The 16,337-nt window shown below is 37.3% G+C and overlaps 1 protein-coding gene across 1 annotated transcript; it reads right to left on the reverse strand.

The window, feature by feature from the left end:
* Positions 1–929: 929 nt before the first annotated feature.
* LOC119785612 (adhesion G-protein coupled receptor G1-like) lies at positions 930–15,808 on the reverse strand (the record flags this gene model as incomplete). Its single annotated transcript, XM_038288344.1, has 12 exons — positions 15,726–15,808; positions 11,009–11,142; positions 10,825–10,900; positions 10,577–10,736; positions 9,846–9,965; positions 7,284–7,409; positions 7,111–7,156; positions 6,768–6,859; positions 5,252–5,367; positions 4,130–4,398; positions 3,941–4,037; positions 930–1,059 (listed from the first exon to the last, which is right to left on the reverse strand). Coding segments are annotated over exons 1-12 (1,374 nt in total), but the record flags the coding sequence as incomplete, so codon positions are not given.
* Positions 15,809–16,337: the final 529 nt, after the last annotated feature.

The following is a 16,337-nucleotide window of genomic DNA, read 5'->3' on the forward strand; positions in this document are numbered from 1 at the left end:
ATTTTTAAAAAACCAACTCTGCTTCAGGTAAGTCCAGAGTCACAACACATTACCTATTATAAGTCTTTTCCGAAGTTCTAATCTCTAGTCGCAGCGATAGCCGCACAACTAGGTAAACTAGTTTGAAGCGCAAACATTTTTCTGTCTTTAAAGTTGTCATAACAACCAAGAATTAGTCTAGAGTGAACAGGCACTACTGAACATTCAGAATCTGGCATAAATGAATGTTGATATCTGACTGCAAGGTCCCTCTGTGACTTGCAGAGTGCCTGTTGTGCCTGATAGGATAGTGTTAACTCATTCATTGCCAGCATCTATCCTCGCTTACCTTAAATTAGCAAATAGAAGCAATACTGATTTTCTGATAAACAGTCTATTTTATAAAATAAATACTCTAAATGAATATTTCAAAGGTGAGTAAAATTATGAGATTCTATATAGGCTTATTTAATTTTCAGGCTAATTCTAATGTATTTCAATTTGTTGGCAGTTTTTTTTTCAGATTTAGAAAATTATTTCATCTGTTTTAATGAATTGAATTTAAATAAAAAATTACTTGACATTTTGTGAGGTTTTGTTCCAAAACCTTATAATTCTAATCTCAATACATTCATTGCCAAAAGTTTTTCCAAGGTGAACTCAAAGAAGTGTCCCAGTGGGAAATTAGTCCCTAACCATGCAGCCAGTCCAGAGACTGACTGCAGTTCTACTGGAAGGTTCCTTCATCAAGGTTAATGACCGACGTACCGGACATGGAACTACCAGACCGTGCATAATGCTTTAGGTTCATTTACTATTTTAATTAGGCTATGTATGCTTCTTAAAAAATACAACTCGACTACTGATTACAGTTATAGGTGCATCTTTTGTGCATTCATAGAAAAACAAAAGGTTGACAGTATCGTGCACTATTGTTAGGCCATAATTACCTCTTTGTTAAAGCGGGACCTCATGAACCATTTGACTGTAACTCCAAACATGATCAGATTAAAGATGAACACCAAGCTGAGCAATCCCACTGTGGTCACCGTCTTTGCAGTGTTATTGGTTATATAACATCTAAACAGAGAGGAAACACAGACAGAAACTTAACGTCCGTTTATGGCGTATTCTCCATATAACACCACTAAGGATGTTTATCAAGTGACGGCCGGATGTTATCATCCCATTAAACGATCGTTATTAGTGGTTATCAGTCCCATAGAATGGCTGAGTTGTTTAAACACCACATTAAATCTTTGTGAAGAAGGTAGGCTACAGATAAACTAGATAAAATAGTAAATAATTTTAGGGTTTTAGATGTGGCTGAAGCGGCCGTTATCAATACTAAGCTGCGTATTATCAGCCATCAGAAACCTACTGGAAGTTAGAGGAAGCGCAGTCTAAAGGGAATCTATGGGACTGATAACTGCTAATAACGGACATTTAATGCTTCGTCACGTCCAAAAAAGGTGCAAGCGAAAAGAAGAAAATGTCAATTATGAAAGCAAATTTACAGATTTAAACACAGTGTATAGTTTTGCACACTATGTTCAAGCACAGAAGTACACTCAAAGGTAGGGGTGTGCAAAATAATCGCCATGACGATGCATCGCAATTCTAATTTTTGTGATCTACTGCATCGATTCTTGACGCCAAGTATCCATTCTTAATTTAAAAAAAGAACAAATAAAATACATGAATGGTTGGCGCACATCAGCCAAATCAAGTGTAATACAACTTCCAGTCCAGCAGATGTCGCTGCGGATGAGTTGACGCTCGCTGCCTTGTGTCACAAGCATTTCTGTGATACTGTGACGAGTCATTCGTAAACAAAACATGGAGGACACTGAGAAAATTCGCCCCGCATCACATTTCAAGTCAGATGCTTGGATGCATTTAGGCTTTAAAAACAAGGAAGGTAATTTGCAAAAGGGGAAATGTACATTTGAATGTTTTTATTTCATTGGTTTAAAGGACCACTGAGGCCATGTAAACGGCACTGATTATCCTTATTTTGTTATTTTAAGTTTGATTATTCCTAAGATCTTTTTGTCAGTGTGTCCACGCCAGTAATAGTAATATTTCTGTCCAGTATTTGTTTCCATGGCAACACCTCCAAAAGTCGTTTCAATAAATACAGCTATGTATGAATTCAGTTGCTTTCAGTTATTTATCAATTGAAGACACGATCCAGATCACACTCAGCCAGTCAGCCACTGGTAAGGGCTGGATCTTTTTCTTACAGTGTTCAGTTAAAATATCGCAACGCATCGCGATGCATCGCAATATTTCAACTATCATGATGCATCGTGATAGAATTTGCATCGTGGCATGTGAATCGCGATTCGAATCAAATCGTGACTTCTTTGCAAATACCCACCCCTACTCAAATGTGTGTGAAAAATACTTTTTTTTTTTAAATTAATTTTATAACAATTTCCTGTCTGGCAATGTGGCAATTGGAATAATTGTCTTGATTAGGGCTGCAACAACGAATCGATAAAATCGATTAAAATCGACTTTTAAAAGCGTTGGCAACGAATTTCATCATCCATTAGTTGTGTCGCACAATTAATGCGTCATCCGCTGCCGCCATCATCGCTGCCACTTGACTGAAACGGGGGAAGAAAAAATACGGCAGAGCGAGGCAGCGCCGCAGGTGCAGTGTTGCCAACTCAGCGACTTTGTCGCTATATTTAGCGACTTTTCAGACCCCTCCAGTGACTATTTTTTAAAAAAAGCGACTAGCGACAAATCTGGCGACTTTTTACGGTGTCACTGGCGGCTTTTGGAGACTCTTACGTGAAAGCATGCATCGTTCCTACTCTGCCGTGGGGCGCCTCCCCCATCCCAACCCCGTTCTCCCGCAGGAGTCCCTCTCAGCGCTGCAGTCAGAGCCGCAGGATGTTTACCCTCAGCGTCCAGACTGCAAATGAAGCGCGCATGCGCCGGGATTGACGGCGCAAATTGATCACAATAATTAAAATAGCCTTTATAAATAAATTAACTTGCAAATTATGAGGGCAAGGCTTTTAAAGTTTAAATCTTCTGGCAAAGATAAAGTAAAGAAGATCCTGCAATTTATGGAAGTAAAGCAGAATAAAATCCAGCAAGATCAGTAATATGTCAATTAATTATCTGCCACATTCCCATGTAAATATCTGTCTTTGGAGGATGTGTTTTTTAGCACCCCTAGTTCTCTCATTTTTATTCCAAATACAATTTATAATTTGAATCACAGGGCTATTTTTATCTCTATGGTTCAGTATTTTCTCAAGTAGCAACTTTAACTGCTATACTTTCCTGTCTTAAAAGGCAGAACTCTTCTAGTCTAAAAAACCTCATTTGTTGAAATGGGGGGGCCTATTGTTTGAACCCCTTAGGGGTTTTTAAAAACAAAAATGTCTTTTTTTGCGCTTTATGAAACAAAGTAGCCTATATTTTGTGGATGTACAGCCACATTTCTCATGTAAGGTTGCGTAGTTTTAGCACAAACATTTATTTTTCATATTGCACCAGGACAGTTAATGAGCAACCTGTACTTGTGTGCTTGTTTGTTCTGAATAAAATGTTTATTTTGGAATAAAGAGGTTAATATAAAAAAATATTTTTTGTCCGATTCATCGATTAATCGAAAAAATAATCGGCCGATTCTTCGATTTTTAAAATAACCGTTAGTTACAGCCCTAGTCTTGATGCCAAAAAGAGCCCAACAGATTTTACTTTCACCAGTGGAGCAGTACGGCTATTGCCATAGTGTTCCGCTTGATTTATGCATATAAATAGCTTTATTATAATTATGCAGGGAGTATTATAGATTATATGGACACTGCAATGTAAGTAGAACATGAAAGGAAAAAACAGAGAAAAGGAGAAAATATAAAAAATAAAGAGATAAAAGGGAGATAATAATACTTCATCAGCATGTTAACTGAAGAGCTTCAGTCTTCTTTCTTACATTGTGGTTTCATTGGGTCTAGATGCGATCAGTGGGGTTCGACCATACATGCTTTTATCAACCATCACAACCACTGACACAACGACAGCTGGAAGACCTGAAACATATCAGTTGCTTCACTTAAAGGTGCAGACATTTGATCTCCCGACTTTTAATTACGATGATGATGATGATGATGATGGCACTCACCCCATCCCACCACGCTGAGCTTCAGCAGGTATCTCCTCACATAGATGTTAAAGACTTTAACCAGGAGAAGATAGAGGTGGAAGCCCTCCAAGGCCATCCAGGTAAAAGAGGCCAACAAGGAATAATGAAGCAGAAGAGCCACATAGAGACAAAGCTCACTAGAGGGCATTGCTGCCACTGCCTGGCTGGGGAGGAAGTGAACGTTTAGGAGGATTAGAGCGACCGCCAGGCTGATGTGGATCTTCTTGGAATCATCCCCTCGGAGTTTCCTAGAAGCCAGAAAGCAAAATTTCTAGGGATGCACGATATAATCGGCCCCCTATCGGTATCGGCCTTAAAACTGAATATGGGACATCGGCCACCCCACCGATATTTAACCCGATATTTGATCAGCTTCTGAGTTTCTAAAGTCTAAAAACAAAAATAAAAATACTACTTCTTCTTCTTCCTCAAAAACTTCTTTTTTACAGACTTAAAAACTTCTAAAGACGAGGGAAAAAATATTGATACCTTAAAATATCCCAATATCTTCATATGCTGATATATTGCCATTTAAAAACACCATATCAATCTCTTTTACTAATGAAATATTGCTATATGTCATCGTTATGCTACGAAATCCCCCGAAAATTCACGAAATTTTGCCATATTTTTATATGTTGATATATTGACGCGGTATCGATCTATTTTACTAACAAAATATCACAAGAATTTGCAAAATATCACGAGAGTTTGTAACAGAACGATGAAATTTCACCAGATTTTGAAAGTAAAATAGATCGATACCGCGTTTTTAAAAATCTGTTTGATATCAGCAAATGAAAATATATTTGAGTATATTATTTTTCAAAGTGTCAGAAATGGATAACAAAACTGCTATTTTCAATGACTACTTATTTTTGTCCAGCTTTAACATCGGTATCGATATCGGTTATCGGCTGCATGAGTTTTAAAATATCGGATATCGGCCAAAATCCCAATATCGTGCATCTCTAAAAAAAGGTTACAAAATGGAGGAGTGGATGTAAATATAAACCAAATCTGTAACAAGTCAAACAGAGAAGAATGACAGAAAGAGAGGATAGAAGGTTGAACCTGCATGACCTTTGATGAACGCGGTACCTTTTTATGATGCAGAGGACGACAGTGATGAGCAGAGCTAAGAGAGAGATACTGCAGCCGATGTAGGTCATGTAGAATAGGATCTCCTCGTCTTTAGCTGAGATTTCTGCAGACACCTTTAGAGAAAACAGTCTTACATTGATCTGTATCGAGGGTTTATTTTGATCTGCTGCTTTTGAAATAAAACTAAAAACTCCTGGATCAGTGGAACGATGTAGATGGAAAAATGCCAGGGCTGGAAATGGTTCCCAGTCAGAGCCTGAACTCTTACTAATCGGGTGTCGTTTAGGTTTTGTTGGCCTGAAAAACCCGATACTGGCCCATGCCTCTGAAAAAGGAGTGGTTAGGGTCGTTGCTGGCCTCGCTGACCGCACTGACAGCGGACCTTTAGCAAGTTTTTTATGTTGAAACTAAGTTGTTTTAGAGACAAAAATTAATGACATCAATGTTTTTTTTGTTGCTATTGTTTCATATCTTTTGATATTGTCTTAAAGGTCATAAATGAAACATTTTCATCCAAACCATTAATTAAAAAAGAATATCTAGATCGGTTCAGAATAAAAAAATATAGAGATTTTATTGAAAAAAAAATTGCATATAAAGTCGGGAGAACAAGTATTTGATACACTGTTGATTTTTCAGGTTTCCCACTTGCAAAGCTTGTAGAAGACTGTAATTGTTATCATAGGTAGGCCTACTCTTCAACTGTGAGTGATGGAATCTAAAACAAAAATCCAGAAAAATACAATGTATGATTTTTAAATAATTCATTTCCATTTTATTGTGTGAAATAAGTAGAATTTTGGCTCTCACAGACATGTTAGTTCTTCTTTAAGAAGCCCTCCTGTTCTCCACTCATTACCTGTATTAACTGCACCTGTTTGAACTGGTTACCTGTATAAAAGACACCTGTCCACACACTCAATCAATCACACTCCAGCATGTCAGCAACTGTTAGCCTGGGTGCCATTCCGAACTTAGTCCCACCCACAACGTTTGAGGTAGTTCGGGAAGTTCGGTCTGGCATTGCTCAATAGTAGCGTGAGTATCCTCGCACAATATCTGGCGGGCCAATCTAATTGTCAGGGCGGGCTTTATACGATGATGGACAGATGACCAACAGTAACGTTATCAACTACGTGACCAAAGCGCGCTTGGGTGACAACAACAATGGCTGCCGCCGGAGAGTTGAGGTGAGTAGATTCTGCTATTAGGTCTGTTCTAGAAGATATCGACAGCAAATTAATTTTAAAAGAGGAACAGAGAAACTCGATCAAGGCTCATCTTCTTATTCCAGGCGTGCAACTGCACGCTTTGATTTTTGTTGACAACAACTATGCGTCGCTTAACATACGTCACGCACTCCGTTGCTCTTATGGAGCAGCATCAGACTCATTCTGACTAGAATTGAGTCGGACTACGCCAGGCTAGTTAACTGTTAAAGGTGAGGAAATGTAAAGAATTCTACTTTTTTTAATATTTTAATCATGATAAAGAAAAAATAAGCCAGTCATACCAGAAGGACTCCGAAGTAGGTGAGATGATTGGAGAAGCAGGTGATGTGGGTCTGATTAGATGTGGTGTCGTCACATTTCTCTGGGGTCGTATCTAGTAAATCAAAGATATGAAAATCGAACATTTATAACCACCAGTAAGGTTTGTGATGTTTTCCTTTTCAGGCAACAGCAGCTCATAAAGAGTCCTGCACCGGGTCGGGTTCCCAGGTAACGGGTCTCAGTACTGAACTCTAAGGCTGCAGGTGGATACAGTTTTGAAAAATCCGACCCATGCAGGACTCTGGCTCATAATGAGACCTTCTGATTGATAAATATCAAAGCCAGCAGCTGTTTTATACTCACCATTAGTTGAAGTATTTAAATACACACACATGGGTTCCAGATGTTCCTGTGATGCACAGTCCTGTTTTAGATTTTCTCTTATCCTTGAAACACTTTTAGTCAAGTTTTAGTGTTATATAGTTCAAATAAAAGTTTAAAGTAGTTAAAACTCAATAAAGAGAAAATCTGTTTACTTTTATACTTGTAGTAATGCTGAGTGTGATCTTGATTGGTTCCTTAAGTCCTGAAACTTCCGTTCCTCGGACACTCAGGGCAATTAACCTGTGATCATAGAGATTCTCCAAACCTTCCCAAACAACCTGCAATACAAAACAAACTACGTTATACATTTAAAGGGTGTAGAATATACACTCACCGGCCACTTTATTAGGTACACCTGTCCAACTGCTCGTTAACACTTAATTTCTAAGCAGCCAATCACATGGCAGCAACTCAGTGCATTTAGGCATGTAGACTTGGTCAAGACAATCTCCTGCAGTTCAAAGCGAGCATCAGTATGGGGAAGAAAGGTGATTTGAGTGACTTTGAACGTGGCATGATTGTTGGTGCCAGAAGGGCTGGTCTGAGTATTTCAGAAACTGCTGATCTACTGGGATTTTCACGCACAACCATCTCTAGGGTTTACAGAGAATGGTCCGAAAAAGAAAAAACATCCAGTGAGCGGCAGTTCTGTGGGCGGAAATGCCTTGTTGATGCCAGAGGTCAGAGGAGAATGGCCAGACTGGTTGGAGCTGATAGAAGGGCAACAGTGACTCAAATAACCACCCGTTACAACCAAGGTGGGCAGAAGAGCATCTCTGAACGCACAGTACGTCGAACTTTGAGGCAGATGGGCTACAGCAGCAGAAGACCACACCGGGTGCCACTCCTTTCAGCTAAGAACAGGAAACTGAGGCTACAATTTGCACAAGCTCATGGAAATTGGACAATAGAAGATTGAAAAAACGTTGCCTGGTCTGATGAGTCTCGATTTCTGCTGCGACATTCGGATGGTAGGGTCAGAATTTGGCGTCTACAACATGAAAGCATGGATCCATCCTGCCTTGTATCAACGGTTCAGGCTGGTGGTGGTGGTGTCATGGTGTGGGGAATATTTTCTTGGCACTCTTTGGGCCCCTTGGTACCAATTGAGCATCGTTGCAACGCCACAGCCTACCTGAGTATTGTTGCTGATCATGTCCATCCCTTTATGACCACAATGTACCCAACTTCTGATGGCTACTTTCAGCAGGATAATGCGCCATGTCATAAAGCTGGAATCATCTCAGACTGGTTTCTTGAACATGACAATGAGTTCACTGTACTCAAATGGCCTCCACAGTCACCAGATCTCAATCCAATAGAGCATCTTTGGGATGTGGTGGAACGGGAGATTCGCATCATGGATGTGCAGCCGACAAATCTGCGGCAACTGTGTGATGCCATCATGTCAATATGGACCAAACTCCCTGAGGAATGCTTCCAGCACCTTGTTGAATCTATGCCACCAAGAATTGAGGCAGTTCTGAAGGCAAAAGGGGGTCCAACCCATTACTAGCATGGGGTACCTAATAAAGTGGCCGGTGAGTGTATGTTCAGTGTTATCAAATATAAAGAAGGGAGTAGATCATTTCAAAATCAACCCCAACTATCTGAATCCAACCCATCCAGTCATTTTATCGGACCCTTTTAATAGCCAAAGACGGCCGATCATATTATAAGGTGGAGGCTTGTGTTTTTCCAGAGGTTACAAATTGGCCAAATCTGGTAAAAGAGTGGAAGTAAATCTATAGTAGTAAAGTAATTTGCTCTTTGTAAAGGAAATTATAAAATCAAAGTGTAATTTATACAGCTGAAACCTGGCTTTTTTAAGTCTTAAAGATGCTGAAGTGGCCTGATATGGAAATTATTTTGACATGCTTTGTCTTCAGAGAAGAATGCTACATACAGTGTTGGGTAAGTTACTTTAAAATAGTAATCAGTTACAGTTACAAGTTACCTTGTTTAAAATGTAATTGTAGTGTAACTTTTTCGATTACTTTTAAAAAGTAATGTAACTCATTACTTTTGATTACTTTTTGATTACTTTAAGGTTTTAATGAGTATTGACCCATGTTCAACATTTAATTTTTGAGAACTGAATGTGAACCTTAAAAAAGCACTAAGCTGAGAGGGAACTGCTGACAGGCGATCAGAAGAGATGCCTCCTCTCATCGGGCCATCCTCTTTTCTGTTCTGTTTTTTAGGAGAGAAGAACATAGTTATCGGTAGTTGTTGTCGCTCTTTTTTTCTTCTGGGCCAAAAGATCCTTATAAACCGACATGCCACCATTAATATGTTCGACAATAAAGTTTAACAATGCATGATGCAAATCCGTGAAGCAGCGAGACCGTGAAAAGTGAACCGCGTTATAGCGAGGGTTCACTACGGAAGAGGATTAGGGCCACTGAAAAAAAAAAAAAAGTTAACTGATTTTTAAATTTTATTTCAGTTTAACATGGGAAAAAGGTCAGAATTCTGACTTTTTTTTATTGTCAGAATTCAGTCAGAATTCTGAGATTAAAGTCAGAATTCTGAGAAAAAAGTCAGAACTCTGGCTATAGAAATACATTGAGTTTAATTTAAATGTAAACTTTCAACATCAACTGTATAAACATAAGCAATTCTGAAATGTATGTACTCTAAAAAACAACCTGCATAACTTCCAATAGTCTTTGTTCTATTAGGTTTAGTAAAACGTGTGTTTTCTCTCTGACCTCATCTGGAAGCTGAATCATCATGAATGCAACTATATTATCAGGTCCGAGTTTGACTTCTTCTGGCAGCTGAAATCTCGCTTTTCTTCTGGGAACATCCTTATCTGCAGCTCCCAGCATCTATACAGAATATGGAGATAGTTATGCATATTTAATGGTTAAAATTAGGAGCAAAACTTCACAATTAAAGATTCAACACATTAGCTTGTAAAAGTTGCTCTGTAAATTTCTTTGTGCAGCTTAAAAAAAAGCTTTTGATTTTATGGATCACCGTATATTTATGGAAAAGTTAAGCTAACATGGTATCAGAGGATGAGCACCTGAATCATTTAAGAAAATACAATATATTTTTCAGAAATAAATGCAATTAGAGCTGACTTGTATTATGTTATGTTAAGAAAGAAAGAAAGAAAGGATTTATTAAAAAAAAATCAAATTAAGTTAAAAAAAGAAAAAAAAGTTGTGAAGAAGTTTTTCAAATTTTTATATCCGAATTGCATTTTCTTCAGATTTCTATTTGAAAAACATGTATTTTAATTTAAAATGACCATTTACAATTTTTTTTTCTTTGCTTAGAACGATGATGGAACAAAATTCACTCCAACTTAAAACTTTCACTGATGCTCGCAGGTTTTAAACATCACCCTGGCACTCCAGATATCGTTTTATCTGAAAGCTGATAATTCTCCAAAATCAGACAGACGCAGGACCCTCCCCCGATGAAGAATTACCAGCATGTCTCCCACCTCAGAGTCACTGACGTCCATCTCTAGCCCCTTGCAGCCAGAGCCTGCTGGCTTATATAGCACAGCTACAGAACAGTTTGAATGGATCCATCTTGTTTCGGTTACTTCTGTTTCCTCCAAAACTTCCTCCATCTGTCTAATTGCTCTTGTGGAGAGAAAAATATTTATTTCACAACAATTCTGGTGCAAAAGAGATGAAATGTAAATGATCTGCTAGAGAATGAAATGTTTACTGGAGTTTGTCACAATGCGGGTTTTTCTTCAGAAATTCACTTAAACGTTCAAAACACCTTTCAGCCTTTTCAGGTCCTGTGGGGTAAATTAATTAATGTTTTACTAAATAATGAAGCATTAAAATGATGCCATTTCTGGAAAGCAGTTCTACATTATGTTTATTATTTATATAATGCATCTTACCAGGTAACTTTTCACAGATTCTTGGGTTTTTGGAGCATTTTGCAGGTTTTATTGGACCTTTACAGGCTCCCATATTTTTAGTGGGATGAAATAGAAAACAGAATAATCCCAACAAAGACGCCCAATGCTTCCACCTGTAAATTGAAAATAGTTGGTGTCACAAAAGCCTGGGTTTCACACAAAAAAAAAAAAAAAAACAGATCCCAGCATTCCCCCCCCCCCCACAGAGCCATAAAAACAAATCTGGATTTTTCCAAAAACTTTGATTAGACCTCAAACAAAATCTCTTAGTTTCAAAAGTATTTGAAACTTAATCCTCAGATGGATAAGGGTTTGAATTTCCCCTTTGGGTCATAAATGTTAAATATGGAGAAAGACTCCTAACATAAAGAGAAAATAAAGCGTTTCAATTATATTGTAAATATATGTGTGTATTTACATAGTAGCAATAAAGAAAACTCAGAAGATAAATTCAGTCGGAAGCAGGAGAGTAAATGGAAAAATTAATTAGAGTGTTAATATATTATACTTATCCTGCAATCATTAAATTTTTACTAAGCATTATCAGAGAAGATTTAACTAATATCTAACCCATATTTGTCTAACTTAGAACCGAATGAACACTGGGCCTCAGGTTTTCTCTTTTTTTTGCATTTATTCTGACCTGATTTCTAAACATTGGCTATCATACACTGATTTATATGGAGGATAAAAAATGCCAAAATTAAATAAATAAATACAGAATTAAATAAATAAATAAATGTGTCATTAATTAATTAAAACCACGTCCCTAATATAAAGTGCCATAATTAGATAAATAAATACAGCGATAAACAATTAATTAAATAAATAAGGAATTGAATATATAAATGTGTCATTAATTTAATAAAATACGTCTTCATTTTATTAAAAAAATATATATAATTATTTCAGTGTGCATTTAATTATTTCATGGTCCTGTGTCGCAGTGCATCGAAACCATTAAAAGAATCTGTCAAACTCACCCATCAAAGTTAGGGGGCGGTTATCTAACACCTGATTGGTCACCCTGCACATTAAGGCGGAGCAAATCGATTACAGAGACTTGATTGGCGTTAGCCCCGCCCCCTAACTTTGATGGGTGAGTTTGACAGATTCTTTTAATGGTTTCGATGCACTGCGACACAGGACCATGAAATAATTAAATGCACACTGAAATAATTATATATATTTTTTTAATAAAATGAAGACGTATTTTATTAAATTAATGACACATTTATATATTCAATTCCTTATTTATTTAATTAATTGTTTATCGCTGTATTTATTTATCTAATTATGGCACTTTATATTAGTGATAATATTTTCTTGGCACTCTTTGGGCCCCTTGGTACCAATTGAGCATCGTTGCAACGCCACAGCCTGCCTGAGTATTGTTGCTGACCATGTCCATCCCTTTATGACCACAATGTACCCAACTTCTGATGGCTACTTTCAGCAGGATAATGCGCCATGTCATAAAGCTGGAATCATCTCAGACTGGTTTCTTGAACATGACAATGAGTTCACTGTACTCAAATGGCCTCCACAGTCACCAGATCTCAATCCAATAGAGCATCTTTGGGATGTGGTGGAACGGGAGATTCGCATCATGGATGTGCAGCCGACAAATCTGCGGCAACTGTGTGATGCCATCATGTCAATATGGACCAAACTCCCTGAGGAATGCTTCCAGCACCTTGTTGAATCTATGCCACCAAGAATTGAGGCAGTTCTGAAGGCAAAAGGGGGTCCAACCCGTTACTAGCATGGGGTACCTAATAAAGTGGCCGGTGAGTGTATGTTCAGTGTTATCAAATATAAAGAAGGGAGTAGATCATTTCAAAATCAACCCCAACTATCTGAATCCAACCCATCCAGTCATTTTATCGGACCCTTTTAATAGCCAAAGACGGCCGATCATATTATAAGGTGGAGGCTTGTGTTTTTCCAGAGGTTACAAATTGGCCAAATCTGGTAAAAGAGTGGAAGTAAATCTATAGTAGTAAAGTAATTTGCTCTTTGTAAAGGAAATTATAAAATCAAAGTGTAATTTATACAGCTGAAACCTGGCTTTTTTAAGTCTTAAAGATGCTGAAGTGGCCTGATATGGAAATTATTTTGACATGCTTTGTCTTCAGAGAAGAATGCTACATACAGTGTTGGGTAAGTTACTTTAAAATAGTAATCAGTTACAGTTACAAGTTACCTTGTTTAAAATGTAATTGTAGTGTAACTTTTTCGATTACTTTTAAAAAGTAATGTAACTCATTACTTTTGATTACTTTTTGATTACTTTAAGGTTTTAATGAGTATTGACCCATGTTCAACATTTAATTTTTGAGAACTGAATGTGAACCTTAAAAAAGCACTAAGCTGAGAGGGAACTGCTGACAGGCGATCAGAAGAGATGCCTCCTCTCATCGGGCCATCCTCTTTTCTGTTCTGTTTTTTAGGAGAGAAGAACATGGTGACGTGGTTTTAATTAATGAATGACACATTTATTTATTTAATTCCACATTTAATTAATTGTTGACACATTTAATTATTTATTTAATGCTGTATTTATTTATTTAATTTTGGCACTTTTTATCCTCCATAATTTTAAAGGTATTGTGGAAGATAAAAAAAAAAAAAAAGCATGTGCAAAAGCATTCAGTAACCCATTTATCATCGTGCACGCCCTGTTTAAAGTGTGCGGTTCTCACAGCTCACAGAAGCGTACTGCGTCCGCATACGGCGGGGACGATAGAGTGGACTTTATAGCGAACTGACCCTTCGGACGGACGATCACTACTTTTTGCTCCCTGTTGGTCACGTAATTTCACCTCCTCCTGGTGCCTGTTTTATCTTTGTTCGCATAAGTGGTTCTAGACAGGGGCCAACGGGGGCCAGTGTCCCTGTTATGGCCCCTGTACTGAAGACATAATACTTAAAAGAAATTCTAATGATGATCTTTGCTGGAACAGAAATGGTTACCGATAGCTCCTTTGGATCTATTTCATTTTTTTCTTTACAAATTCTGTTTTACTAATTATTTTAAAACAATAAGGTGATAGCTTCATTCGTACTGAGATAGGATCCCGGTTTTCATCTACTAAATGTTTTTTTTTTTAAACAAATTTTAAAAATACTCCAATTTTTAAAGCTGGATTTATCTGTTTTTCTTGAGTTCTAATTCAGATTTTATAGAAAACAGTTATTTTAAATTAAATTAAGTCAGAAATATGTAAATTTCCTAAATTCCGAATGTATATTGATCTAACAGGACATAAAATTTTAATTAAACATAATTAAATAGAAATTTCAGTTCATGCAGCTCTCTTAATATATTTGATTATATTATATATTAATGATTGACAATTAGGAGGATGACTTATTGAGATGATCCACCCAGAACTAAAAGATCGTCCTCGGTACCTTTAAGACTGGTCTGGTTTTTCCCAGTGAACTCTTGTCTTTTCTGTTACATTAGTCACTTCCTCTTCCACTCTACACTGCAAAATTATTAATAGTCCTATAAAGAATATGATTTATAGTTGTTATGTGAAAAAAAATCTCCCACCTGAGCTTTTGGGTCTCTGGAGAAACCATGTTTGCATCTCTGACTAAATACGAGCTTCAACAAAAACTAAATATTAGCAAAATATTACTGTTACTACTGAACAAGGATGAAGCGTTCTAGATTATAGAAGTCAGTCATTTGACCATAAAAAGGAGCTGGTAATAGAGGGATAAGAATGCAAACTATTTACACAGAGCATGTAAAACATCATTTAACAGTTAATTCACATTGGGTAATACCTGGTCATTGGTCCCAGTAGAGCAACTTAGGGGAAGCAACTAGTTCCAGAGGAAGCTTCTGGTTAAACAAAAGGTTGGTTTTCCTGGAATTGCTCAAAGGATTTAAATAATCTGTTATGTGCAGAAGAGGGCTGTTATAATTTAGCTGATGAAATCGAAATATAAGAGGTTCTACAGATGTAGAATATACTAAGAATATTAACAAAATCCCAGATGGGTATTAGGCTGACGTTGGTAAGTCCTTAGAAGGGAGCTTTAATGCTCTCTCTGCAGCATAGCCTGTTTTTAGGGATGATTTTTGGCTCAAACCACAATAATATAACAAGCAAAGTAAACTAGGGACAGATAGATGTGATGTGTAAAGCATACAAGCTGCCTGCCAGAAGTATAGCTGGTGGTTCCATTGGTTTCACCATTACTGTATGTAGAATTAAGTAATATAAAACACCATTATGTCAAAGCTACTAATCACCGACTGGAAGAGAACGAGTTTTTTTGTCAGAGACAAAAATGGGTGGGTTGTGATGGAGTTGGTATATGGACCAAATAAAATCAAGTTAAGAATGTTTTTACTTTACGTTTTTCATATTCTAGTGGTTGTTCTGGTCTTTTGCTGCTGGTTAAGCAAATACTAGGTTGACTAAGACAAAAAAACTTTTTGGGAATCTGTGAGAGCTTTGATTTCACCAGAGAAGCTTTTGGCTTGAGTCAAAGTCACCTGGACAGGTGTTAAGATTTCTTAGAGTTTGATTACATTCTGATTCAAGTCTTTGAGTTTATAGGTATCGTGTTTTTAGGATTAAAAGTAAAAGAGCTAAACTATAGTTAGATATTAGTTTACTTCTGTTGCTAGCGTCCAAATCCTCCAGCTAAAGACATAAAGATAAAGACCTACCTCTGCATAATGTAGAATCCTCGACGATGTTCATAAAAGATGTAAAACCATGTAGAAAAACTAGTGCTGAGAGCAGCTGGATATAAGAATCTCTGTGGGAAGTTAGTTGAAAGGGTATTGTATATTATTCTCATTGTATGAGAAGAGGAAGTGCTGCAAATATGTTTCCTCTGCTCATTTGTCATAACATCTACTACCAAAGGGTTCATGTAAAAATTATCTTAAAAACTCTATTCTTTCTCAAACTCCTGCTGTTATGTTATTTTATTTTAGTAGAGGTTACTGTCTGCAGTAACACCTGTCTACGTTTAAGGCTAGGCTTAAAACTTTCCTTTTTGATAAAGCTTCTAGTTAGAGTGGCTCAGGTTATCCTGAGCTATCTCTATAGTTCTGCTGCTATAGGCTTAGACTGCTGGAGGACATAGGGACCCCTTTTTCATCATTCTGCTTCATTCTATCTCTATTCTCCCACTCTGCAGAATCTGTTAGTTCAATCTCTAACGTTCTGCTCTCTCTGCTTTTTCTCATAGTAGCTTCATCTGGTCTGTTCCTGTTTGGCTGTGACTCCATCCTGGAGAGAAATATCAGCTGTGCTGCTGCCATCAACACCTT

This window comes from Cyprinodon tularosa, unplaced genomic scaffold (genome assembly GCF_016077235.1).
Source record: "Cyprinodon tularosa strain WSP-4 unplaced genomic scaffold, ASM1607723v1 ctg252, whole genome shotgun sequence".
Lineage (NCBI taxonomy): Eukaryota > Metazoa > Chordata > Actinopteri > Cyprinodontiformes > Cyprinodontidae > Cyprinodon > Cyprinodon tularosa.